Below are 24,795 nucleotides of genomic sequence, written 5' to 3' on the forward strand. Positions count from 1 at the left end.
CCTAGCACAAGGGGCAGGCGATTAACAGGTGTTTGAGGCGTGCTGGAAGGCGGACACCCTCTCCAGACAGTCGCCCGGGCCAGGGGCGGGGCGAGGAAGGAGCCACGGACATCGCGCCCCGACCCTCCGACGCGCCGCTCTGCCCCGCACCTCCCCCCGACGCGCGGTCCCGCCCCGACCCTACACCCCCCCCCGACGCGCGGCCCCGCCCCGCCCCTCCACCCCCCCCGACGCGCGGCCCCGCCCCGCCCCTCCCCTCGACGCACGGCTCTGCACCGCCCCGCCCCTCCCCTCGACGCGCGGCTCTGCACCGCCCCGTCCCGCCCCCCGACGCGCGGCCCGCCCCGCCCCCCGACACAAGGCTCTGCACCGCCCCGCCCCGCCCCCGACGCACGGCTCTGCACCGCCCCACCCCGCCCCCCGACGCACGGCTCTGCACCGCCCCACCCCGCCCCACGACGCACGGCTCTGCACCGCCCCACCCCGCCCCCCGACGCACGGCTCTGCACCGCCCCACCCCGCCCCACGACGCACGGCTCTGCACCGCCCCACCCCGCCCCACGACGCAAGGCTCTGCTCCGCCCCACCCCGCCCCCCGACGCAAGGCTCCGCACCGCCCCCCCGCCCCCCCCGACGCGCGGCTCCGCCCCGCCCCGCCCCCCGACGCGCGGCCCGCCCCGCCCCGCCCCTCCCTCGGACCTGAGCTCGGCGCATGGCGCTTCCCGGGAGAGCCATGGCCAGTAAGTGGCGCGGCGGTCGAGCTGGCGTAGGAGGGGAGGCAGCGGGGGCGGTGCGGGCGGGGGTCTTGCCGGCTGAGCTCGCCTCTGCGCCGTGTCCCCGCCGCGTGCGTGGCCTGCCTTCTCTGGCGCGGTGTCCCCGGTGTCCGCGGGCGGGGGAGGCCGCGGAGAGCGGGCCGCCTGTGCCCGGCGAGGCGGTGTGGTGAGTCCGGGGCTCCCGCGGCAGCCCCCGCGCGGGCGGAGGGACGCGGCGCCTTTACGGTGCAGGCTCCAGCTCTCTCGCGCGCCGACTCTGTCCCTGGAGGGAGGCCTTGTGTCGGTCAGTCAGTGACGCGGCGCGGGGGCCCCGCCGGGGCCGCGGGCACTGTTCGCTTTGCGTGAGGAGCGGACTCGCCCGCGGGCGGGGTGCTGGCTCTCCTCTCCTCGGATTGACCTTTGAACTTGGGCTGTGCGGAGGCGGCCGCCGTGGTTCTGGGCGGCTTGAGCCCTGCCTGGGACGTGCGCCTGCGTCGGCTGCGGGCGGTTAGCCTGCTCCCCGGCGACGGCCCTCCGGCCTGAGGGAAACGCCGGGCGGGCTGCGCTCCTGGACGCCGAGCTGTCGCCCGGGGCTCGGTGTCGCCGTCCCCGGCGCGGCCCGGCCTCCGCCGACTGCCACGGGAGCGGGGCTGCCCTGGAGGCCCGGGTCCGCGGTCTCCTCTCCCGGACCCCGTGCCCTGGCCGGATGACGGCCGTAAACGCCGGCGCGGGTGTCGGGGCCCGCGGCGCCGAGGCCTGTGGGGAGCCCTGCTGCCGCGCGGGGCGGGCGCGCGCCTCCCCGCCGGGTGGCCGGTCCCGAGCGTGACGAGGCCTGAGCGCCGTGCCTCCCGATGGGGCCCGGGGCCGTGCCCCCTGAAAGCCTGGGGCTGTGTTCAGGTGCCTGGCTGCCCCGCTCGCCCGGAGCGAAGCGGGCGGCGGCCCCGCTTCCCCCTCGCACTGTGGCCTCGGTTGCTGCCGCTCCACGTGCTTTGCTCCCCGACGGCAGAGCAGTGTCGGTGCCGCTCGCAGGTGCCTGCGTGTGTGGGCGCCCGGCACGCCCCCTGTGCTGTCCCCTGACGCCCCTTCACTTCATTTCCCCTTGCTGAAGCCCTCGCTGGCCCCGAGGTGACGGTGGCTCGTCCTCAGCGTCGACCACTCCGCAGCGGGGGCCCCGCCTCGGCCCCGGTGGAGCGGGGCTCCGAGGCCGTGTCAGGACGGCTGCCTGCGCGAGGCCGTCAGCAGAGCCTGGCGACTTCATCCCTCCCTCCTCAGGGGCACGCAGAGCCCGGCTTCGTCGCGGTGGGTCTTCGTGAGGTTCTGGTGACAGGCGTCCGTCTGCCCAGCGTGACCCCAGCTTTCGTTTCCGCTTTTGGTTCCTTTGTTTTCATCGAGATTCTGGAACTGTTTAAAAGGCTGTGTTCAGGGTTGAATGGAGCTCTTCTCGCTCTATTTAGGATAAACCAAGGAATGGGACGTCTGAGGTTTCCTACCTTTAGGGTTAACCCTCAGCCGAGCAGGCCTTCGTCAGAGGCCCGGGTCTGGGGGAGCCCTCTAGCGTTGGGGCCGCAGGCGAGGGGTGGGGGAGCCCTCCAGCGGTGGGGCCGCAGGCGAGGGGTGGGGGAGCCCTCCAGCGGTGGGGCTCCAGACTAGGGCAGCGGGGCGTGGGGGAGCTGGGCAGGCGTGACGGGTAGCTCCTGAGGTTGAAGGTCGGTTACCGCGGGCTTCGGATCCGCTAATGCAGGCTCCTCTCAGACCGTGAGCAAAACCATGTATCCGTCAGGGGCCAGGCAGGACTCAGAAGCCACACCAGTCACTTGAACAGGGACAATTTTATATGAAGAATTACCAACCAGTAAAAGGTGACTAAGAGCTGAAAGAGGACTCTGAAGAATACAGGAAAAGTAAATGTAGAATGTGGCTACTACCTTTAGGAAGGAAGAAGCCTGGCAGAGCCCTGACCTCCTTGCTTGCCCCAAGGCTGACAACAGATCTTTTTTTTTTCTTTTTGGGGGGAAGATTAGCCCTGCGCTAACATCTGTGCCCATCTTCCTCTGTTTTGTATGTGGGACGCCGCCACAGCGTGATGTGATGAGTGGCATGTAGGTACACACCCGGGATCCGAACCCACAAACCCCCCGGGGCCACTGAAGCGGAGTGCCCAAACTTAATCACTTCACCGCTGGGCTGGCCCCTGACAACAGATCCTGTTGGCAGGGCTGGCTACTTCATTTGGGGGACCCAGTCCCCAGTGAAAACGCGGAAGCCGGTGTTCAGATAGCAGGAAAAAGCGCTGTTGCTTTCTCCTTCTGCAGTGTCTCTCAGCCTCTCATGGTGTTTTTGATTTGCTACTTAATGTTGTGCTCCTTTGGGCACAGGGATGTTCATGGGGTGAGTGCAGACCCTCACGGTGCCCAGGGGCCCTGCCCTGTGACTAGGCCCATGTGCAGCCCACGGGCTTGCCAGGCTCCCCCTCCCGCTGGCAGCTGGACCGATGCACTGTGTTCCAGCTGGTGATGGGGCAGTTCCCATGGGCCCGCTGCCCCAGTTCACCCTGGGCAACTGACTTGCAAGGGATTTTATCTTCTGTGCTGGGGTGCTCAGTGCCTGCATGGGGGTGGGCTGGAGGCCCAAGATCAGACAGAAAGGGATAGCTCTGTGTTCAAACTCAGCCTTCTTCCTTCAAGCAGTCTTCTCATTTGTAAGTAAGAAGCTGGTCCTGCCTACCTCACTTCAGATTCTTGTGCCCAAAGTGGGGCTTTGCCCATGGGTGTTGCTCTCTCTCAGGGTTTCTCAACCTCAGCATTATGGACATTTTGGACCAGATAATTCTTTGTTGTGAGGGGCTATCCTGTGCATTGTGGCATGTTTAGTAGCATCCCTGCCTCTACCCACTAGATGCCAGTAGCACCCCACCAGTTGTGACAATCAAAAATATCTCCAGGGGGGCCGACCCAGAGGCATGGTGATTAAGTTTGCACTCTCTGCTTCGGCAGCCCAGGGTTCATGGGTTCAGATCCCGGGCACGGACCTGCACACCGCTCACCTGAGCGGTGGCGGCATCCCACATATAAAATAGGGGAAGATTGGCTTGGATGTTAGCTCAGCGACAATCTTCTTCAAGCAAAAAGAGGAAGATTGGCAACAGATGTTAGCTCAGGGCCAATCTTCCTCATCAAAAAAAAAAAAAAAGTCTCCAGGGCCAGCCCCGGTGGCCTAGTGGTTAAGTTCCACACGCTCTGCTTTGGTGGCCCGGATTCAGTTCCCAGGCGCTGACCTACACCACTTGTCTATCAGTGGCCATGCTACTGTGGCTGCTCACATACAAAAAGAGGAAGATTGGCAGTGGATGTTAGCTTGCAGTGAATCTTCCTCAGCAAAAAAAAAAAAAAAAATTTTTCCAGACATTGCCAGATGTCCTGGGGGGCAGAATCGCCCTGTGGTTGAGAACTGCTGCTCCATCTGATTCAGATCTGTTGATAACTGTTTTCTTTTATCTTCGTCCTCAGCCTTCCGCTTGGCCCTCATCCAACTTCAAGTTTCTTCCGTCAAATCAGATAACCTCACTCGAGCTTGTGGCCTTGTCCAGGAGGCAGCAAGGCAAGGAGCCAAAATAGTTTCTCTGCCAGTAAGTATGGAGGCAGCCACGCCTTTCTGGGAACCGTTGACTCAGCAGAATAGTGTCTGCTAGCTCTGGTTGTTCTCTTGTGTCCGGGTCCAGCAAGGTCCTTTGGGGCCCCAAGACTGTTCCACGTTTGTCTGGAAGGTGATCCCACCCAGGGTCTCTGTGACAGGACGTGCCAGCGTGGTTCCAGGTCTTTAACTTCAGGATCAGATACTCTGTTTAGAGTCCTCATAGGTTGAGGGACTTCCCTGAAGCTGAAATCCTCAGTGTCTCGGCTACTTACCTTCCTTCCTTGTAGAATTAAATCTTTACAGGACAAAGACATACTGATTTTAGCGCTAAGCCTCCAACATTTTCAAAGAGTTGTTGAAAACGGAAAATCGTTAGAGACGTTTAGGAAGCCAGTGGTACCCTCCTAAAAGTGGTACCTGTGGTAAGCCAGTCAGACTCTGTGTCTCTTTCCTAGGTGGTTTCCTTTAGAACAGAACCAGCTGAAGGCCGCACCACGTTTGTTAGTCAGCAGGGACAGTTGGCCCAGAGGAGGGCCCTGCTCGGGTCAGGACATGCATCTCCTGGCATCTTCTCCTGGCAAAGGCCGCTGGGTCAGTGCTGGATTCCACACAGCCCACCATGGGGAGGAGGCAGCCCTTTGCAAACCCTGCTGAGAATGACTGGAGGATGTTCAGGGCCACCTTGAACTTGAGGCTCTAGGCCATCACAGATGTGGCCAGTGAGTGGGGATCTTTAACAGGGGAGCTGAGGTCTTAATGTTAATCCAGGCTTCCTTGTGGCTCCAGTCATGGGACTCACCTGTACTTGGACCCTGATCATGGTCCCTTGTTGGTATAAGTTGCTGGGGGTCAGAGTCCAAAAGCCAGGAGTGAGAGCACATGAATGCTGCGTGCCCTCCATGTGACATGTGACTTGTACAAGCTGCCGATCGCCGGGCTTGAGGTTGCTAGCTCAGTGCCTGGTGCACAGGCAATCTCAGTACTTGGGAAATGAATGAATAAGAGTTGAAGTCTACTAGTTTTTGCTTTTCTTTTATCACAGAGGATAGAGGAGACAGGCATATCAGGGAATGAGAGATTTCTTAGGATCAGAATGATAGTGCTGGAAGGGAGCTTTAGAAACACCTTAAGCTCTGTGGCTTTCAAAGCTTTTGTAGTTTTTCAAACACAGGCTTTATTGCTTTACAGAGTTAATAATATACTTTTGAGCCTATGGATGCATCCTAACCCCAAAGGCCTGCGAGTAAGCCCAGTTGTCGTGGGGCCTTGGTGCCTGAGGGTGGGAACTTGCAGTTCTCCACAGACTCAAGGGAGAGGCAGGTCCCGCCTCTGCTGCCGTGGCCAGGATCGGGAGAGCACACATGACCTGTGTCCTCGAGCCCCCCACCTGTGTCCTCGAGCCCCCCTGAGCCAGCTGCTGAGTCCTGCCTGTGCCCACAGCCTCTTTAGCCCGGGGATGTCAGTGTTTTCCATATCAGCTGTGTTTTGCCCCTCTGAAAACAGAGCTGGAAGAAGCAGCTCTCTCTTCTTACAGCAGAACTTTAAAACAGGTTGAGTGTTTTAGTGTTTTTTTCCCTTTTTCTCTGCCAACGTTATTCTAGGAATGCTTTAATTCTCCATATGGCACGAACTATTTTCCTGAGTATGCAGAGAAAATTCCTGGTGAATCCACACAGAAGCTTTCTGAAGTAGCAAAGGAGTGCGGCATATATCTCATTGGAGGTAATGTCCTACCCTCGGTATAATAGTGGCCTCAACATGAAAAACATCCAAATAACTTTTGTTGTTACGTTTAAACTGTGGAAAACAGTGAGGTAGATCTATATGCAGTAATGTGGAAAGATCTTCAGAACACACTGTTAAGTGGAAAAAGAGCAAGTTCAATATGTTGTGAACAGGTACTCTCATTCAGATTAATTCCCCACACAAAAGACGGTTTATATTTTTATATGTGGTTATGTATGTAAGACATAGTGAACATTGTAGAAGGGCGCACACCAACGGATAATATGGTTTTCCCTGGAGAAGGAGTGGCAGTACAGGGGCAGGTGGAAATGTGAAAGAAAAACCATATCTGAATGTCTGTCATACTAAACAGGGTTAAGAAATTTTTCTTTGTAAAGAGGCCACATACATCAAGGTAGCCTTTATTTATGTGGTTTTGAAATAAATTTTTTTTTTTTGTGAGGGAGATCAGCCCTGAGCTAACATCCGTGCTAATCCTCCTCTTCTTGCTGAGGAAGACCGGCTCTGAGCTAACATCTATTGCCAATCCTCCTCCTTTTTTCTTCCCCAAAGCCCCAGTAGATAGTTGTATGTCACAGTTGCACATCCTTCTAGTTGCCATATGTGGGACATGGCCTCAGCATGGCCAGAGAAGCAGTGTGTTGGTGCGCACCCAGGATCCAAACCCGCGCTGCCAGTAGCGGAGCGCGCACACTTAACTGCTAAGCCACTAGGCCGGCCCCCGAAATAAATTTTAAAATGTTATGTTTGCTTAAATAAAAAAATCAATACAAGGGCCAGCCCGGTGGTGTAGTGGTTAAGTTCGCACTCTCTGCTTCGGCGGCCTGGGGTTTCGCGCATTTGGATCCCAGGCGCAGACCTATGCATTGCTTATCGAGCCATGCTGTGGCAGGCCTCCCATATATAAAGTAGAGGAAGATGGGCACGGGTGTTAGCCCAGGGCCAATCTTCCTCAGCAAAAAGAGGAGGATTGGCAACAGATGTTAGCTCAAAGCTAGTCTCCCTCATGAAAAAAAAATCAATACGGTAAAACTCTGTTTCATAAATATAGCAAACAAGATCATTTCTGTGTTGTGAGACAGTAAGAATTAGAAGTGAAGAAGAGGTGTAGGAAAGCAGGCAGAGCAAGAGGAGACAGAATGGCAGGAGCTGCATTCAGTGATGGAAGGCATGTGTCTTCTGTTCCCATCTTGAGGCCTTTGGAGACAGTTCTGTTGTAGGACCTGGTGAATTGAAGTTGAGTAACAGATAATTCCCTATGTTGCTCCACTGTTACAGATTAAATGTTGCTCAAGATAAAGCTGAATTCAGAAACAGTTTGGTTATTTTTGAAACCTGTTTTTGGTGGCATCTGACGTAATTATATTTCATCTACACTCTGGAGTTTATCTCTGAAAGACAGTATTCAAGAAGGAAAAAACTATGGTTAAATAACCCTTAGAAGATGGTAAACTTTATGGTTGGACCCAAGTGACAGTTTTTCTAGCCTTTGTCCAGTTATCATAAAAGAATGCTTTATTCAGAATGTTTTCTGTGCCTGTGTTTTTCTCCTCTCAATGAAAGGTTCCATTCCTGAAGAGGATGCTGGGAAATTATATAACACCTGTGCCGTGTTTGGGCCTGATGGTGTTTTACTGGTAAAGCACAGAAAGGTAAGTTGGGAATGTGGCAAGTCTCATTGCCTGTTGAGAATTTGCCATGAAGCCCCCTAGTCCCTCTTGTCATATTGTACACACGTCAGGCATTGACTAGTTGACACAGGTGCCTATTCTTGGCTGTTGGCTTTTGATATAAATTTTAATTCAGCCTGTCAGTTTCAGCAAAGGGAAAACCTACAGGAATTTTGATTAGGATTGCATTGAATTCATAGAGGTCACTTTGGGGAGAGTTGACATCTTTGCAGTAGTAAATGTCTATGCATTTAGGATTGTTAAGTCTTCCTGGTAAATTGATCCTTTTATCATTATGAAATGTCTCTTTTTTTCTTGTAATACTCTTTTGTCTTGAAGTTTATTTTATCTCTGATGTTGCTATAGCCACTCTAGGCTTCTTACACTTATTATTCTTACACTTATTATTTGTTTGGTACATCTTCTAATCTTTTATTTTCACCCTATATGTGTCTTTATACTGTATTTAAAATGATTCTCTTGTAGTCCACCTATAGTTGGGTCTTACCTTTTTATTCATTCTAACAATCTCTGTCTTTTAACTGGAGTGGTTAGTCCATTTATATTTAATGTAATTATTGATATGGTTGGATTTAAGCATATAGATATTTTACTGTTTTTTTCCTTTGTTCTTTTCTGCATTCTTTTAGGTTGAGTATTTTTTAGAATTCCATTTTAATTTATCTATTGGCTTTTTATTATACCTCTTTACTTCTTTATTGAGTTGTTGTCCTAGGGATTGCAATATGCATTTTTATCTTGTCACAATCTACTTGGAGTTAATGTTATATTACTTCATGTGACATTTAAGAACCTTGCAATTGTATAGGTTCATTTCCCACCTCCTACCCATTTTTTATGCTATAGTTGCATACATATTGTGTCTACATATGTTATAAATCCCACAAAATGCTAATTTTTTATTTAAATAGTTATGTGTATTTTAAATAAATTAAGAGAAAAAAATTTTATGTTTGCCCAAATATTTACCATTTCTGGTATTTTTCTTTTTTTCCTGAAGAGCCTAGTTCTATCTGGTATCTTGACCTTCAAACAGAAAGACCTGCTTTAGCATTTTTGCAGTCAGGATTTACTAGCTATAAATTCATTACTTTTTGTTTATGAATCTATCTTTATTTTGCCTTCATTCTTTTTTTTTTTTTTTATAATTTTGTTTATTTATTTTTCCACCAAAGCCCCAGTATATAGTTGTATGTCATAGCTGCACATCCTTCTAGTTGCTGTATGTGGGACGCGGCCTCAGCATGGCTGGAGAAGCGGTGCGTCAGTGCGCGCCCGGGATCCGAACCTGGGCCGTCAGCAGCGGAGTGTGCGCACTTAACCGCTAAGCCATGGGGCTGGCCCTTGCCTTCATTCTTGAAAGATATTTTTGGTGGAATAGAATTCTGGGTTGACAGTTTTCTTCTTCCCCCAAGCAGTTTGAGACATGTTATTGTTATCTTCTGGCTTCTTTTTTTTCTGATAAGAAGTTAGTGGTCCTAGGGCTAGCCCCGTGGCTTAGTGATTAAGTGCGTGCGCTCCACTACTGGCAGCCCGGGTTCGGATCCCGGGCGCGCACTGACGCACCGCTTCTCCGGCCATGCTGAGGCAGTGTCCCACATACAGCAACTAGAAGGATGTGCAGCTATGACATACAACTATCTATTGGGGCTTTGGGGAAAAAAGAGGAGGATTGGCAATAGATGTTAGCTCAGAGCCAGTCTTCCTCAGCAAAAAGAGGAGGATTAGCATGGATGTTAGCTCAGGGCTGATCTCCCTCACAAAAAAAAAAAAAAAGAAGAAGTTAGTGGTCCTTTGTACTGTTGTTCCCCTGTGTGTAATTCATGTTTTTCTCTGCCTGCCTTCAAAGTTTTTTCATAATCTTTAGTTCTCAGTATTTTGACTCGGTAGTACCTAGATATGGTTTTCTTTGTATTTGTCTTGCTTTGTGCTTCTTAAATTTGTAAATTTAAGTCTTTTCACTGTATTTGGGAAATTTGGGGGCATGATTTTAAAAATATTTTTCCATCCCATTCTCTTCGTGTGGGACTCCAGTTTTGACACCGTTCCACCAAACCAGGGCACCAGGGCTCCGGGGATTTTGTTCCTGCTTTTTTAACCTTTTTTCTGTCTCTTCTTCAGATTGGACAATTTCTGTTGATCTGTCTTCAAGTTCACTGAGTCTTTCTTCTGTAGTCTCCAATCTCCTCTAAGCCAATCCAGTGAAATTTTTAAAATTTTAGATATTAAATTTTTCTATTCTAAAATTTTCATTTGGTTCTTTTTTGTAGCTTTTATTCCTCTTCTGATATTTCCTTTTGTTTATTCGTTAAAGGCATATTTTTCTCTATATGCTTGAGCTTTGTTCCAGTAGCTGCTTTAGAGTCTTTGGTGATGATCACTTCTGGGTAGTGTAGGGGTCTGCTCCATTGATTGGTCACATTATCTGTTTCTTTGTGTGTCTGGTAATTCTGGATTATATGTTGTTGAGATTCTAGCTCCTATTATACTCCTTTGGAAAGTATTGGATTTTTTTGTTTAGCAAGTATTTGGCTTGGCTATACTCAAACACCAACTCTTTTTCCTTTGTGAGGTATGCAGCAACTTCAGCTGCTCTGTTCAATCTGAAGTTGTTTAGCATTAGCTGAGCGGCTTGGAGTCTGCCCCACACATCTTTAATTCAGTGGTTAGCCAGAGATTTGGCCAGATTTTATATGTAGAATTTAGTGCTTTTCCTCTTTGGATTTCTCCTTTTCAGGATTTCCTCCTCACTTTCCAGCTGCTGGAAACTCTGTCCTCTGGTTCTTAAAGCCAGTGTGATCATGGGTGGTTTTCACCACCACTTCTAGCAACAACTGGGGCCTTGCTTCCAGCTAAAAGCTGTAAACAAATGGGAAACTCACCCAGTGCTAGCCCCTTCTTCCAAGTGTTGACTTCCCTACAGTTCTTGCCTGATTTTGATAATTCTCCAATGCTTTTTATTTTGTCTGGGGTTTGTAGGTATCTGGGAGAAAGGTGGTCTGATAGGAGACCCTCTGCCGTTACTGGGAGAGGAGCCAGCATTGACCTGTTAACCCCACTCTTGTAAGTGCATGTTTTCAGTATTGAGTTCTCCAGTCCATGAATATGATGTATATCCCTCCATTTATTTAGGCTTTCTTTAATTTCTCTCAAATGGTTTTTATAGTTTTTTGGGTATAGTCTTGATTATCATTTGCTGGATTTGTTACTAATTGATGTGTTTTGGTGCCCTTTCATTTTCTGTTTCTTGCTGGTATATAGAAGTACAACTAATTTTTAAATTATTGACCTCGTTAATAGTAACCTTGTTAAACTCAGTCATTAATTCTAATAACTCAATCTGTAGATTTCCTTTGGAGTTTCTTGGTTCACAATTACGTTGTCTGAGAAGAGTGACAGATTTACTTTTTTTCTTTCTAATCTTTGTACTTTTTGTTCCTTTCTTTCACCTTGTTGCTTCGGTTGGGACCTCTGGAACAGTGTTGAATAGCAGGTGTCCTTGTCTTGTTCCTGATCTCAACAGGGGAAGAGGGCTTTTGGTATTTCACTGTTTATTATGATATTTCTTGAGGGTTTTTTTGCAGATAATCTTTATCAGATTAAGGAAGCTCCCTTCCTAGAAGAGTTTTTCTCTTTTGTTTTTTAAGAATGCTCATTGTGCACCTCTTAAGATGATCATGTGACTTTTCTCCTTTATTTGGTGAGTGTGGTAAATTACATTGAGTGATTTTCTAACGTTAAACCACATTTGCTTTCCTTAAATAAATCCTGTTTGGAAGTGATGTGTTATTCTTTTTACATATTGCTACATTTGGTTTGCAAAATTTTACCTATTTTTAATCACTTACCCACTCTCCACCTCTCCTGCCAATGTGTCTGTTGTTCTGATTCTGAGAAGTCTTCATTTAGCATTTATAATGAGTAAGAAAGCAGCACATTAATTGCTTCCCATAAGAAATGTAGGCATTGGTTTGCACACCACCTGGCAACAAAGGGTCACAAAGCCCACAGCAGCATTTCTCCAGTTTCCTGTGTTAGGATTCATTCTGATAAGACGTCAGTCAGCTTGTGGGTGTGTTGTAGGTGGGTTGGGGGTGCTGTTTGTACAGTTGATCTTAGATCACCCCTGTATCTGGCCATGGAAAGGTGTCTGTTATTACTGCTGTGAACTTGGTGGAAAAGAGGTAACCAAACCCATTATTTGTGATGCAGCTCCATCTGTTTGACATTGATGTTCCTGGGAAAATTACCTTTCAAGAATCTAAAACATTGAGTCCTGGCGATAGTTTCTCCACATTTGATACTCGTACGTACCAGATAAGTTCACCTCTTGTGACAATCCCAATAGAAGAGGATCAGGTATTTCTTTGTTTTTCTGTTCTGTCCCTCCCCAATTTCTTTACATAACCTGCTGGAAAGACCAGAGTGAGAAGGGCAGGGGATGGTCAGAGATCTAGAAAGGGCGACTGAATGGAGAACTAGGGGTGGGACGTGACCTTGCTCGCCATTGGTCACAGCCCTCATTAGCATGCCAGCTTCCAGAGTGTACCCAAGGCCGGGACTGAACATCTCTCACTTAGATAATGAGCATTCAGTTAGAGTGAATTTGTCTCTGCTGACGTAAATGAAGTCTTTATGAGGTGAAATCCAAGCAGAAATGAGCTTGCACATTTTCAGCATCCATGGGCCCTCCGTTGATGTATCCCTGTCAGTGTTTTTGAGCGTTAGGTCCTGGAGCCTTTCCCACACCATGCTGCAGGAGGTGAACTTGTCCTGTGTGCATTTTCTGTTTGGAAAACAGCTTACTGCAGAGTGGGCCTGGGCATCTGCTACGACATCCGCTTTGCAGAGCTTGCGCAAGTCTACGCACAGAGAGGTAAGGCAGCGCTGTGGTTGTGCTGTGTAGCTGCTTGGAGGTTTGATTCTAGGCTGGTCTGTGTGGGTGGAGGGAGCCTTTAGTCAGAAAAACTGGAGAGGTCTTAATCTCTCCACCCCATCTGGCTTCTCAGACATTTGCTGCATATGGACAGTGTGGTTTCTCAGAGGCTGTAATTTAACACCCATGCAACTAAGGCAGGAGCCATGCTCCTAAGCATCTGCTCTATCCTTCAAGCCCTCCTTGCTACCCTGGTTGGAAAGAGTCACTTGGAGCCCGGTGGAAATGAAGACGTGGTCTACACTCTCATGGATTTCTCCACTCTGTAGTCCTAGGTGTTGGGTGCAGTACAAATATAGTCGGTGACATTTAGGTCACCGGAGAAGAAGTGGCCTACCATCCTGGAAGAGCACCAAGCCAAGTCAGGCCTGGGTTCTGGTTCCAACTCTTCCCCTTCGTTGGTACAGTCCTTTGGGTAAATTGTTTAATCTCTAGAGCAGTGTGGATCTTAGTTTTCTCACAGGAATGGTGTGAGGATTAAGGAGAGAGAATTTATAAAGCTCCTCGTATGGTGCTCAACAAAGATTAGCATCCCTACTAGCTGCTGAAGCCACTCAGATTCCAGTTCAGCTGTCACTTAAGAGAATGAAGTGGCTGCAGACAGTTGGTCTGCTCGGCACAAGGTGGAGATACATGGGTTCAGTTGGCACAGTCTGTTGAGTCTTATCTGTAAGCATCAGAGCACCTGCTCTGCCCCTCATTTCAGTTGAGAAGAATCACAAAACATGGTCCTTGGCCACGTGGAGCTGACCACAGGGTGGTGAGAGAAATTTGAGTGACAGTTCTCCACTTTGTTTAGGCGAAGTCCCATGTTGTGGTTTCGGTTATCAATGTGACTTTTCTTGTGAGTCTCTAAAGGAATTCAGAGCCATAATGCTGCTGACCCTGTCTGACTTGGCTGACATCTCTGTGTGCTTGGGAAAGTTTGGGTTTGGTCCCCTTGGGAAAGGAATGCAGGGAGGGATTAGTATGGGGGTGCCCACTCGCACCCACTGTTCTTTGGCCTTTCTCTCCCCAAGGCTGCCAGCTGTTGGTGTATCCTGGAGCTTTTAATTTGACCACTGGACCAGCCCACTGGGAGCTGCTTCAGCGAGGCCGGTAAGAGCATCTCAAGAGTGCCTTCAAGCATCTCAGTGTTTCTCTGTGGAAAGATTTCCCGTTTGGTGGGAGTACCAGCCATCCTGATATGGAGTGCATGTTACAGGTTGGCTCAGCCCAGGGTCTTTCAACTATGGCAGTATGGACATTTTGGACTAGATAAGTCTTTGTTGTAGGGGCTGTCCTGTGCATTGTAGGATGTTTAGCCACGTCCCTGGCCTCTCCCCACTAGATGTCAATAGCAACCCCCTAGTTGTCACAGTCAAAAAGGTCTCCAGACACTGGCGCATGCCCCTTGCTGGGCAAAATTGCTCCAGCTCAGAACTGGCCTCTGCAATAAGATATTGTTTGAAGAGAGGGTTCCATGGCTTTGGGTGTTTCCTTGCACATCTGAGCCAGCCTATCCTGTCCTAGTTTTAAAAGAAGGATCTGTGCACTTAGGATACTAAACGATTGCAGATCTATAATGTATGATTTCCCTTTTCTCTATCCGTTGACTACAGGGCTGTTGATAATCAGGTGTATGTGGCCACAGCATCTCCTGCCCGGGATGACAAAGCCTCCTATGTCGCCTGGGGACACAGTACCGTTGTGACTCCTTGGTGAGTTGGCTGAGCAGGGACAGGCTCACTAGGAGCTCGAGAGAGAGGACCCTAGGTGGAGCTCTGATCCTGACCGGCCCTGCCCTCCCTCCGCACATCCCCCCTGTACCTGCCAGGTCTGCTTCTCTGTGAGAGAAGCTTCCACTTGAAAACCGCGTGAGAAAGAACTGGTCCTGCTCTCCTGACTGAGTGCGTGGCCTTCACCCTCTTCTGAGTTTCTGAGTGGCTGTCGTTAGTCAGACTCAGGTCATGTAGGGAGACAAGGCAGCAGTGATGGGTGGTTTTAGTAAAAGAGGCTCCAAACTCTTGGCTTTTGGTTAAAATTTAGATTGGGTGACTGGTCCCAGGGCAGGAGTGAGTTATAGGGTGAGGATTTTGCTCCCTGCATAACGATTAGAGGAGGGGAGAGGATGGACTCAATTAAGAGAAACTGTGGACTTATCCTTGGTGAGAGGGTGATGCATTTTATCACTCAGTGAATCCAGCACGGAAGTCTGCCCAGATCCACAGGCATCATACGCTGATACACACGTCTCATCGTCTGCATCTGTGCCGTCCACACAGCGTCGTCACTCACAGCATCTCAGCTTGAACTCTCTATTTTTTTTTTATTATTATTATTTTTTAATTATTTATTTATGTATTTATTTTTTTCCCCAAAGCCCCAGTAGATAGTTGTATGTCATAGCTGCACATCCTTCTAGTTGCTGTATGTGGGACTCGGCCTCAGCATGGCCGGAGAAGCAGTGCGTCGGTGCACGCCCGGGATCCGAACCCGGGCCGCCAGCAGCGGAGCACACTCACTTTACCGCTAAGCCACGAGGCCGGCCCGAACTCTCTCTTTATTAAGCCCAATTTATAGATGGCAGAATTGATGTTCACAGGATGAAGTGGCTAGAACTAGTGTTTAGTTTGGATCTGGGACTTTTGACTTCAGACCTTGGATTTATTCCATGCCACTTCTCATACATCTGTATGATTACACAGACACACAGACACATACACACACACACACGCACTGATATGTATTTCTACAGTTTCAGGATAAATATACCAGTAACAGGGCTGAGAGGGTTCAGTATTACTGTGGGGTCCCTAAAGGTTCTCTCTTCTAACTTTATAGGACCCAAAGCTTAAAGTGTGTGATGGGGGAAGGCAGATATGACCAGTGAGTGATTCCCAGTTAGCCCCCTGTGTATTAGGATTTTTGGGGGGCATTGGAAGCCTGGAAAGATTAAGTTGGCTTGAAAATTTTCTCAAATTTGGTTCAAGTTGCTCTGCACAGATGGCGGTGACAGACTTCCTGGCGCTTTGGGTAGCTCTGCTCCCCACTAGTTATCCTGATGAACCCGCTACCGATCAAGCAGGCTGCTTCTGACATGAAGTACCTTTATTTCTTCCTTTCCAGAATTCTGTCTGTAGGGTTTGGAGGTCCTCTGGCTCAGATCAGTGTTGGGGATGGGTTCATGGGGTTAACATAGAGATCTTTGGATGCCAGGGCAAATGGGGAAGAAATAGAAAAGGATTCAGTTAAATGGCGTTAATGATAGTGTTTGTAGCTCATTTGTGCCAAAAATCTATTTGTGGTCATCTGGTCAACAGAATCAGTTGTTATGTCTATTGTTTGTTATGTCAGATTACTTCGTTTTGTGCTTTGGAGAAATTTCATTTCACTAGATAGGTTTTTGGAGCCCTCTTTGGGCCAAGAGACTCAGCACTGGAAATGGCTGTCGAGATCAGCCTTCCCCCAGATTTGTGAAGGAGTGTTGCTGTTTCTGAGTATGGGCTCCTGCCAGCGTGTGGTTCCCACCACTTCTACCCAGGCCCACAGGTTGAAACCTTTTCTTCAAAAACTGAAACCCATTAGCACAGGGATCCAGAGATCCCCGCAGATCTGGGTCCTGCCCAGGCCCAGCCTCACCGTCCCCGGGGTGGGGTAGCAGCGTGGGAGGCATTAAGAAGCAGAGGCAGACTGCCCTTGTAAAGGGGTCTTCCTAGCGTGCACTCATGAGGGGGCAGGATGCAGCCTCCTGTTGGTCACAGGTGGCCCCATTCCCGAATGTTCATATCATGGAATAATTACCATTTCCTAACAGTTAGCAGTTTACAAAACATACTCCATAACTGTCTCACTGAGTCCTCACAGAGCTCTTATTTCCACTTTACAGATTAGGAAATGGGGACTCCAAGTGACTTGCCATGAGGCCACACAGCTATTTGAATGGTAGAACAGGAATTTATCCCCCTACCTTCTTGTTAAATCTCAGATTCCTTCCCCCTTGGCCTGTGGGATGGGGAGGAAAAACAGCAATCTTGAATATCAGCAGACATCAGTGAGTCTGCTCACTCGCTCCTGCCTCTTTTTCAGGGGGGAGGTCCTCGCCAGAGCCGGCACTGAGGAGGCGATCGTGTACGCTGACATAGGTGAGATTTGCTCAGCGGTTCAGATCTTGGGTGTCCCCGTTGCTCTGAGGCCAGACTCCATGGCTCTGAAGCCCCTGTCACCTGGAAGGGCTCCTGTATGCCCCCTCCTCGTTTATCCTTGGTTCTCTAGCCAAGCTTGGGGGGCCGTAGCTCAGCTCGAGTTTTCTCGGTTTGGCTTGAGATGCTCCAGGGGCAGTGCCTGGCCATCTGTGCCTTCATACAGGGCCTGTGTTGCTGAGTTACTTGCTCACACTCTGATTGTTTTTATGCTGTTTGCGGGAAGAAATCCCCTTGATTAGTGAGGACTTACTTCTTATTAATAGTGCACTTTCCTGTTGTTGCAGACCTGAAGAAGGTGGCTGAAATACGCCAGCAAATCCCCATTTTTAGCCAGAAGCGATCAGACCTCTACGCAGTGGAGGCGAAAAAGCACTAAGGTTTATATTTCCAATGTGTCACAAAAGGAAGATGTGTTTCTGCACCATAATCAACTCCCTGCTGAAGTCTTTAATGGAGTTCGTTTTGTTTTTAATTTCAGCCTTTTCCCTTCCTGGGAGCTTTGTTGAAATGGTGGAGCATCAGCACGCTGATACTCTCCACACCGTATTAAATAGTCAGAGAGGACTGAGGCTGGCAGTGAAGAGCAGGAGGGGGGAGGGCGCAAAGCCTTCTTCCGTACTTCAGTTCCCTCAGAGCAGCTGATGGAAGTGTCAGATCTTGGTGTCCCGGTGGTCGAGTCACCTGGTACAAATGCCTTTGTCGTGAGCCTCTTGTCTCACTGCTGGAGCTGGAGGCCGTTATGTAGAAAACGGTCTGGTGCTGCTCTTTTTCCAGCAGTACCTTACGTTTTGGTCTGTGAATGTCTATGGGAAGCAAGGTGATGGGTCCTTGCTGTTTGTAGCCCCACCCTTGCAGCAGTCTCTGGGCTCTTCAAGTTCAAGGAGCCAACAATTCGCCGAGAGCCTCCTGGTCGAGGGGAAAGACTGTCAACAGTGAGCCCCGTGGAGAGGGCAGTGGCAGCGTTTGCTCGAGTCAACTGAAGATGAGTCTGCATCACTGAAAGGATGAGTGTCTGCACTTGATCTTAGCCAGAAGGCCCAGAAGTGATGGGATGAGTGTCTGGAAATCACTCTTTCTTTTTTTTTTTTTCCTTAGGATAAGAAAATAAATTTAATGACAAGTGTATAGGCTAATAGCCAACAATAACCACTAATTCATTCAATCGCTATCTATGATAAGTGGGCATTTTTCACCCTCCTGTTGTGCCAGTTGCACAGTGAAGTTAGAGGGTCTTGGAGCCAATTCCAGATTCTCTTTTTCTGACTGTCATCATCTCTTTCCTATCTGACAATCTTAAAACAGTCGCTGCTTTCTTTCTGGGGCTTTTATGCCAGAGACTTTGAAGAAGCTACTTCTCAGCCAGCTCATCCTGGAAGTAAAGACAGACCCGGGTTTAACATATTCATCAGTTTTTTTCAGGACAGTATTGACCCAAGACTGGGCGTCTTCCACAGGATCATTCCTCCGACTTCCAAGAGCATTCCGTAGCATAGCAGCTGCATATCATCCTCTTGTATGTGATGCGTGCTTATCCTCTCAGCTGTTAATCCTATGAAATTTACTGCGGCTGCCCTTAGGAAAGGCGGAGGACTCTTCAGGAAGCCAAAGCTCTGGGACAGTAACTCCCCTCTGAACTGTTTTTGGCTTATGCCCACCAGGTACTTGCATGTTTCTTCCAACACCAGGATGTGATGGCTGAGGGTGGTAAGTCGGAATGTCTGTGTGAGTGATGACCAGCCAATCACATTAGCCCCCTCGGTCAGGGCCCTCCACAGGTCTTGACTGCCTCCTTGTTGTCCTGAATGCTGGGCAGCAGTGAGACTAGAACAGTGTGGATCTCTTTTCGGAGGGAGGATCCAGGCTTGAATGTGTGAACTCGATGTAGCATGTGGTCCAGGGCACAGGTGGCTGAGATCCTCAGCTGGTCCCTCTCATCGTTGATGAGCAGACACAGTTACTTGGAGATGCTGCAAAAGACAACCTTGATGTCCTCTCCCTGCCCATGGCAGGTGATGTTCCTCAGGCACTTCACTGCCTCACTGTTGCTCGCACCTCCTTCTTCAGGAAGTCTTGCAGTAATGGAACCAGGCTCTTCAGAGACTCTTTGTCCTGGGTGCAGTGCCAGGGTACTGATTTCTCAGAGCCCAGTTTCCTTCATGATGAGGTTGGGCTCCCTGATCCACTTGATTAGATTGTCCAGAAAGTCTTGCCCCAGAGTCTCAGCCACTGATCGGTGCCAGAGGAGCTGCGCGTAGAACGTCCTGGCCAGGATCTTCCGACGATCATCGAAGCTGTAGAGGAGGTTCCACACAAGGTTCAGGGTTTGCTGCAGATTGGGCGGGTTCACAGTTCTTCACGATGCCGCTTGTGTGGTCGGTGATCCCTGTGTAGTGAAATCTGGGGCAGGACAGGAGGTCCCAGCAGCGATGCTGATTTGCACAGACCACCACTCCATCATATGCAGCTGACAACAGCACCAACTTCACTACCTCCATGGCACACAACTAGTGGGGTCAAAGGGCTTGCTCTTGCCGCCTGGGCCCCCGTCTTTGCTGTAGACTACCAGCTTTGGGGGAACAGTTTGCTCAGTCACCTAGCAGAGATGACACAGCACAGCCAGCAACAGCTGGGGGAAGAGTTCTTAGACGGCCTCCTGGCACAAGAACCCTGACAGCATTTCACACAAGGCACATGCCACCTGAGAGAGGACACGATGGAAGGAGGGATGCAGAATTGACCAGGCATGGTGAAGACATAAAATGGTCCACAGTCCCAGACACTGAGTCCCGCCCTGCCCTCCCTGTCACTGCCCAAAGGGCACAGCTCACTCTGACTCAGGCTTGTACGAAGCACCCCAAGATTGAAAGCCCACTGCTCATCCCTAGGGAAATGAGGGGGCCACACACATGCAACTCCTCTGACATTAAAAAGAAAAAGGGAACCAACTCTAATCTGTCAGCAGAAAATGATTTGGGACATACTTTGTCCACTCCAATTCGAGACAACCAAACCTCCTCTGCTCCTAACCTCGGTGCCACACCCCAGTCCTGAAAAAATGAGTGCCAGCCCCAGAATTGGGAGACAGAGATGATTAACTCTGAACGTCCAATTCCTGTCCATAAAATAGAATTGATCCCTGCTCTTTCTACATCACGCAGTTCTTGGGTACACAGTTGCAAAAAGGAAGGTCAAGTGCTCATCAAATCTGCGGTATTAGTGATTCCAGTGTTAACCTCTCCTCTGTTCCTCCCTGAGACCAGCTCCCATCCTGCAGCTGCCCTTGATCTTCAGCTCTGCCCCCAAGTCCACAAACAGCAAGTCCTAGGCTCTCTCTCCTCCTGAAATCGCTCTTTTTGTTTTTCTCCCTAGTAACACTTTCTAGCTTGATAAACAGAAGTTTTTAGCCTAGTAGTTCTCAGAATCCTTTTGCACAATTAAAAATTAAGAGTTCTAGTGAGCTTTTGTTTATGTTGTAGCTAGTGTTGGACTGGTAAGTGTTGAACAACCAGCTGTCTGAGAAAAACCCTGATTTTATAGTAGTGTTTGCCAGTTTCCATGGTGTAACTGCTTAGACCATGGCCAGGTTCAAGCTATCAATGTGATACCTCTAAGCACGGAGCTGGGGTGCGCACAGTCGGCTCCTGTGAGCTGTTGCAGTCCTGCTCTAACACATCACTGTTACATAGATAGAGATGTTTACCATATTGGAAAATAAAACAGGAAATTTTAAAACAAAAGAATACATGAGCACACATTGCATTAGCTGTAAGAATGATGACATCATCTTGTGTCACTTAACCTTTGGAAAACAGCACCACATACTCAGAAGAGTACAAGAGTGAAAAAGGCAAATGACTTTTTAAAATTAAGTGTACAATTTGGTAAAGTTTGACACAGGTATACATCCATGAACCCACTCCAATCTAGATAATGAACGTACCCACCACCCCCTAAAATTTCCCTGTGCTGTTTTATAATCCCTCTAGCTACTCCTCTCGTGCCTAGGCAATCACTAGTCAGCTTTGTCAGTATAGATCAGTTTGAATTTTCTAGAATTACCTAAAAATGGAATCATACCATATGTATACTTTTTTGTCCGTCTTTCACTCATAATTAATTTGGAGATTCATCCAAGTGCGTGCATCAGTAAGTCATTCCTTTTTTTTTTGCTGAGTAATAGTCCATTGTATGGATATACCATAATTTACCCACTCACCTGTTGATAGACATTTGAGTTGTTTCCAGTTTGGGGCTATTACAAATAAAGCTGCTAGAAACATTTTGTACAAGTTGTTCATTTCTCTTGAGTCAGTATCTGGGAGGAGAATGGTGGGGTCATATGTTTATTTCACTGCCAAGCTGTTTTCCAAAGTGCTCGTGCAGTTTCACTTAGCTACCAGCTGTCTATCAGAGTCCCAGTTGCTCCACATCCTCACCAACACTTGGTATGATGAGTCTTTTTTAATTTTAGCCATTTTAATGTGCATGTAATGTTATTTCATTATGGCTTTAATTGTATTTTCCTAATGGCTAATGATGCTGTGCATCTTTTCATGTGCTTTGCTATCTGTATATCTTCTGTGGTGAAGTGTCTCCCTATCTTTTCCCCAAATTTTATGGGGTTATTTATTCTCTTATTGATTAATAAGAGTTCTTTATATACTCTAGATAAAAGTCTTTTGTTAGGTATTATGTTTTGCAGATATATTCTCCAGGTCTGAGAAAAAAATGTCTTTTCATTTTATTAAGAGTATTGTTTAAAGACCAAAAGTTAATTTCATGATGGCCAATTAATTGCTTTTTTTTTTTTTGGAAGTTCGTCTTTTTTATGTTCTATTTAAGAAATTGCCAAACCCAAAGTCACTGACTTTATCCTAAAGTTTTCTTTTGGAACATACTCTATGTTTCAGTGGAAGTTTTATAGTTTTGTCTCTTTTACTTAGGTCTGTGACCTATTTTGAATGGTTAATTTTTTGTTTATGGTGTGAGGTAAGAGTCAAGATTCTTTTTCTTGCATGTGGCTGTCCAGTTGTTGCAGCACCGCTTGTTGAACAGATTATCCTACTGCCACTGAATTGCCTTGGCACCTTTATTAAAAATGAATTGGCCATATATATGGATCTATTTCTGGACTCTCTCTTCTATTTCATTGATCTGTTTGTCTGTCTTTACACCAGTAACTTACTGTGTTGATTACTGTACCTTTATAATAAGTCTTGAAGTCAGGTAGTATTAATCCTCCAGCTCTTTTTTCAATATCGTTTTGACTATTCTGTGTCCTTGGTATTTCCATACGGATTTCAGAATCACGTTGTAAATTTCTACAGAAAAAAAGCCTGTTGGGATTTTGATTGGGACTGCATTGAATCTATAGAGCAGTTTGGTGGAAAACTGACGTCTTAACAATATTGAACCTCTGACCCGTGAATGAGATTCTCCTCAGTTATTTACGCCTTCCTTAAGTTCTCAGCAATGTTTGTTAGTTTCAGTGTAAAGATAATGCATATCTTTTGTGCAGTTTATGCCTAAGGACTACAGATTTTTTGATGCTGTAGTATTGTTTTGTAAACTTCAGTTTCCAATTTTTCATTGCTAGTATATAAAATATGATTCATTTCTGCATTTGATCTTTCATCCTGCAGCCTTGCTCAATTCACCTAGTCTAGCAGCTTTTGAGCTTTGTTCTGGGATGCAGTTAAGTTACTTGGAAATGGTTTGTTCTTTTTGAGGCTTTGAAGCTTTATTACATGAGACCTGAGCACCTCTTTAGTGCAGGGCTAATTCTGTCCTGCTGCTGAGGCAGTATTCTTTTTTTTTTTGGTGAGGAAGATTAGCCCTGAGCTAACATCCATTGCAAATCCTCCTCTTTTTGCTGAGGAACATTGGCCCTGAGGTAGCATCCATGCCCATCTTCCTCCACTTTATATGTGGGACACCTGCCACAGCATGGCTTGATAAGCAGTGCATAGGTCCACACCTGGGATCCAAACCTGCAAACCCCAGGCCACCGGAGCGGAGCACGCGAACTCAACCCGCTACGCCACCGGGCCGGCCCCTGAGGCAGTATTCTGAGTGCTCTACCCAGTCCCCTGTGAATTAGGAGACTCTCTGTTCTGGCTGGTGGGAACATGAACCCTCTCCAGTCCTGTGTGAGCTCCAAGGACTGTTCCTCTTTGTTCTTTCAAGTGGTTCCTGCCCCTGCTTCTGACCGTTTCGTCATATACTGGTGTGCTGGTCAGTACTCAGCTGCAGCCTTGAGCAGGGCCCTCTGCACATCTCCTGAGCTCTCTGTGCAGCTCTCTCCTTTCTGATACCTCTGCCCTGTGAACTCGAGCCATCTTGGCCTCCTAGGCTTCCAACTCTGCCTCCTCCACTCAGGGAGACTGTTGAGCTCCACCTGTGTTCCCCCCCGCTGTGCTGCAGACTGGAAACTCAGGCAGCTGGGGCAGCTGTAGGGCTCACCTCTTCTGTTCACCTTCTCTTGGCATCACTGTCCTGGTGTCCAATGTCTGAAAACTGCTGTTTCATAACATGGCTTTTTCTTAGTTGTTTCAGGTGGGAGAGTAAACCTTATCCCTGTAAGTCCATCTTGGCCCAAAGTGGAAGTTCCCAAATAATTTCTTAATGTTATAAAAATATTTTCAACCTCACAGATCCTTTTCATGTATGTGAGGAACTTTCAGATAACCTTGGCTTGCATGCTGAGAACCACTGCTCTGTATCCTAGCAGGCCCACAGACAAATATTTCAACTTAATAATTTTAGCGTGAAACCATTTTTTTTTAAATAGAGAATCTTCTGGTAAATCCTGTACCTAAAAGAATGATGGAAGAATGATGTGGTTGATGTGAATGTGGGAGCTTCAGAGCCCTCCCCCTTGATTCCCTTAGTCCCCAAAGAACACCTTAAGGCATTTCCTCCCGAGAGTGGCTCAGGACAGTTGGAGACCATGGACCAGCCGTCCTAGGTATCCAGTGGAAGCTATTGAAGGAAAGACACTTTACCTTTGTCTAGCATCCCTACAACAGGAAGGGCAGAAGGATGCTCAGACTTGCTTTTGTATTTCATTAAATGCATGTCTCTTCTTGTCTTTTGGCGCTGTGTCAAGTGAGCTTGCCTTGTGGTGCATTCAAAGACTGAAAGGGAATGAAGGAAGTAGGCGTCTCACATTAGTGAGTAACGTTTTATAAAGTATGTGGTCACATGGCCTCTGATTTCACCTTTAAGAAAAGGATATCTGATCAGAATGAACCATGGGTTTGGTCCTCTTGAAGTGGGAGAACACTGCAGTCTACGGCCAGGAAAAGGTTGTGGTCAGCTGTCTCCCCCTAGTGAGTAGGCAGTGATGCTCTTTGCATGATACTTTGAAGTCGGCTGTCACATGTTGGACACCTGTCACCTGCAGTTTAGATAAGGGCTCATTGAAGCGACTCCCTTACCAGCACGGTAGCCTGTGTTGACCTAAGTCAGGATGTGCATTCAGTCCTGAAAGTGCCACTCCAACTCTGACCTAGCTGTTTGAAGTTGAGAGCTAACAGAAAGTGGGTGTTGCCTTGGTTACAAATGAATAAATTACTAACATTACAGGATCTAAAATGAGTAACTAGTAGTCAGCGTATGACATCAAGCCGGTATTTAGGGAAGGATTCCTTGCTGCCACCAAAAGTTAGGTGTGTACAAAGTATACCAAGTGCAAAAGGGTTGAGGAAACCAAGGTTTAGGTTTCGGGATGGATGTTCTGCTCTACCGGCACCAGTTCTAAGTCTCTATGTCCCCCTTCAGCACTGCGTGGCAGGTCTTGGTGGTGAGCGGGTTTGAGGAGGCAGGGGATGGGAAGGGAAAAGATGTGTGTT

General features: G+C 48.2%; 1 protein-coding gene across 1 annotated transcript; it reads left to right on the forward strand.

Annotated features, from left to right (window-relative positions):
- The first annotated feature begins 690 nt into the window (after window positions 1-690).
- On the forward strand, window positions 691-21,231 carry NIT2 (nitrilase family member 2). Its single transcript, XM_058555685.1, has 10 exons — window positions 691-740; window positions 4,259-4,377; window positions 5,987-6,107; window positions 7,695-7,783; window positions 12,035-12,128; window positions 12,624-12,698; window positions 13,778-13,856; window positions 14,360-14,458; window positions 16,827-16,882; window positions 17,227-21,231. The coding sequence occupies exons 1-10, from the start codon at window positions 713-715 to the stop codon at window positions 17,316-17,318; spliced, it is 852 nt and encodes a 283-aa protein (XP_058411668.1). The 5' UTR covers window positions 691-712; the 3' UTR covers window positions 17,319-21,231.
- Window positions 21,232-24,795: the final 3,564 nt, after the last annotated feature.

Source organism: Diceros bicornis, chromosome 15 (assembly GCF_020826845.1).
Source record: "Diceros bicornis minor isolate mBicDic1 chromosome 15, mDicBic1.mat.cur, whole genome shotgun sequence".
Lineage (NCBI taxonomy): Eukaryota > Metazoa > Chordata > Mammalia > Perissodactyla > Rhinocerotidae > Diceros > Diceros bicornis.

Coding starts and splice junctions, on each gene's coding strand:
- NIT2 (XM_058555685.1), top strand. CDS start 713: ATGGCGCTTCCCGGGAGAGCCATGGCCA. Junction 4,378..5,986: donor CCAAAATAGTTTCTCTGCCA/GTAAGTATGGAG, acceptor ACGTTATTCTAG/GAATGCTTTAATTCTCCATA. Junction 14,459..16,826: donor AGTACCGTTGTGACTCCTTG/GTGAGTTGGCTG, acceptor CCTCTTTTTCAG/GGGGGAGGTCCTCGCCAGAG.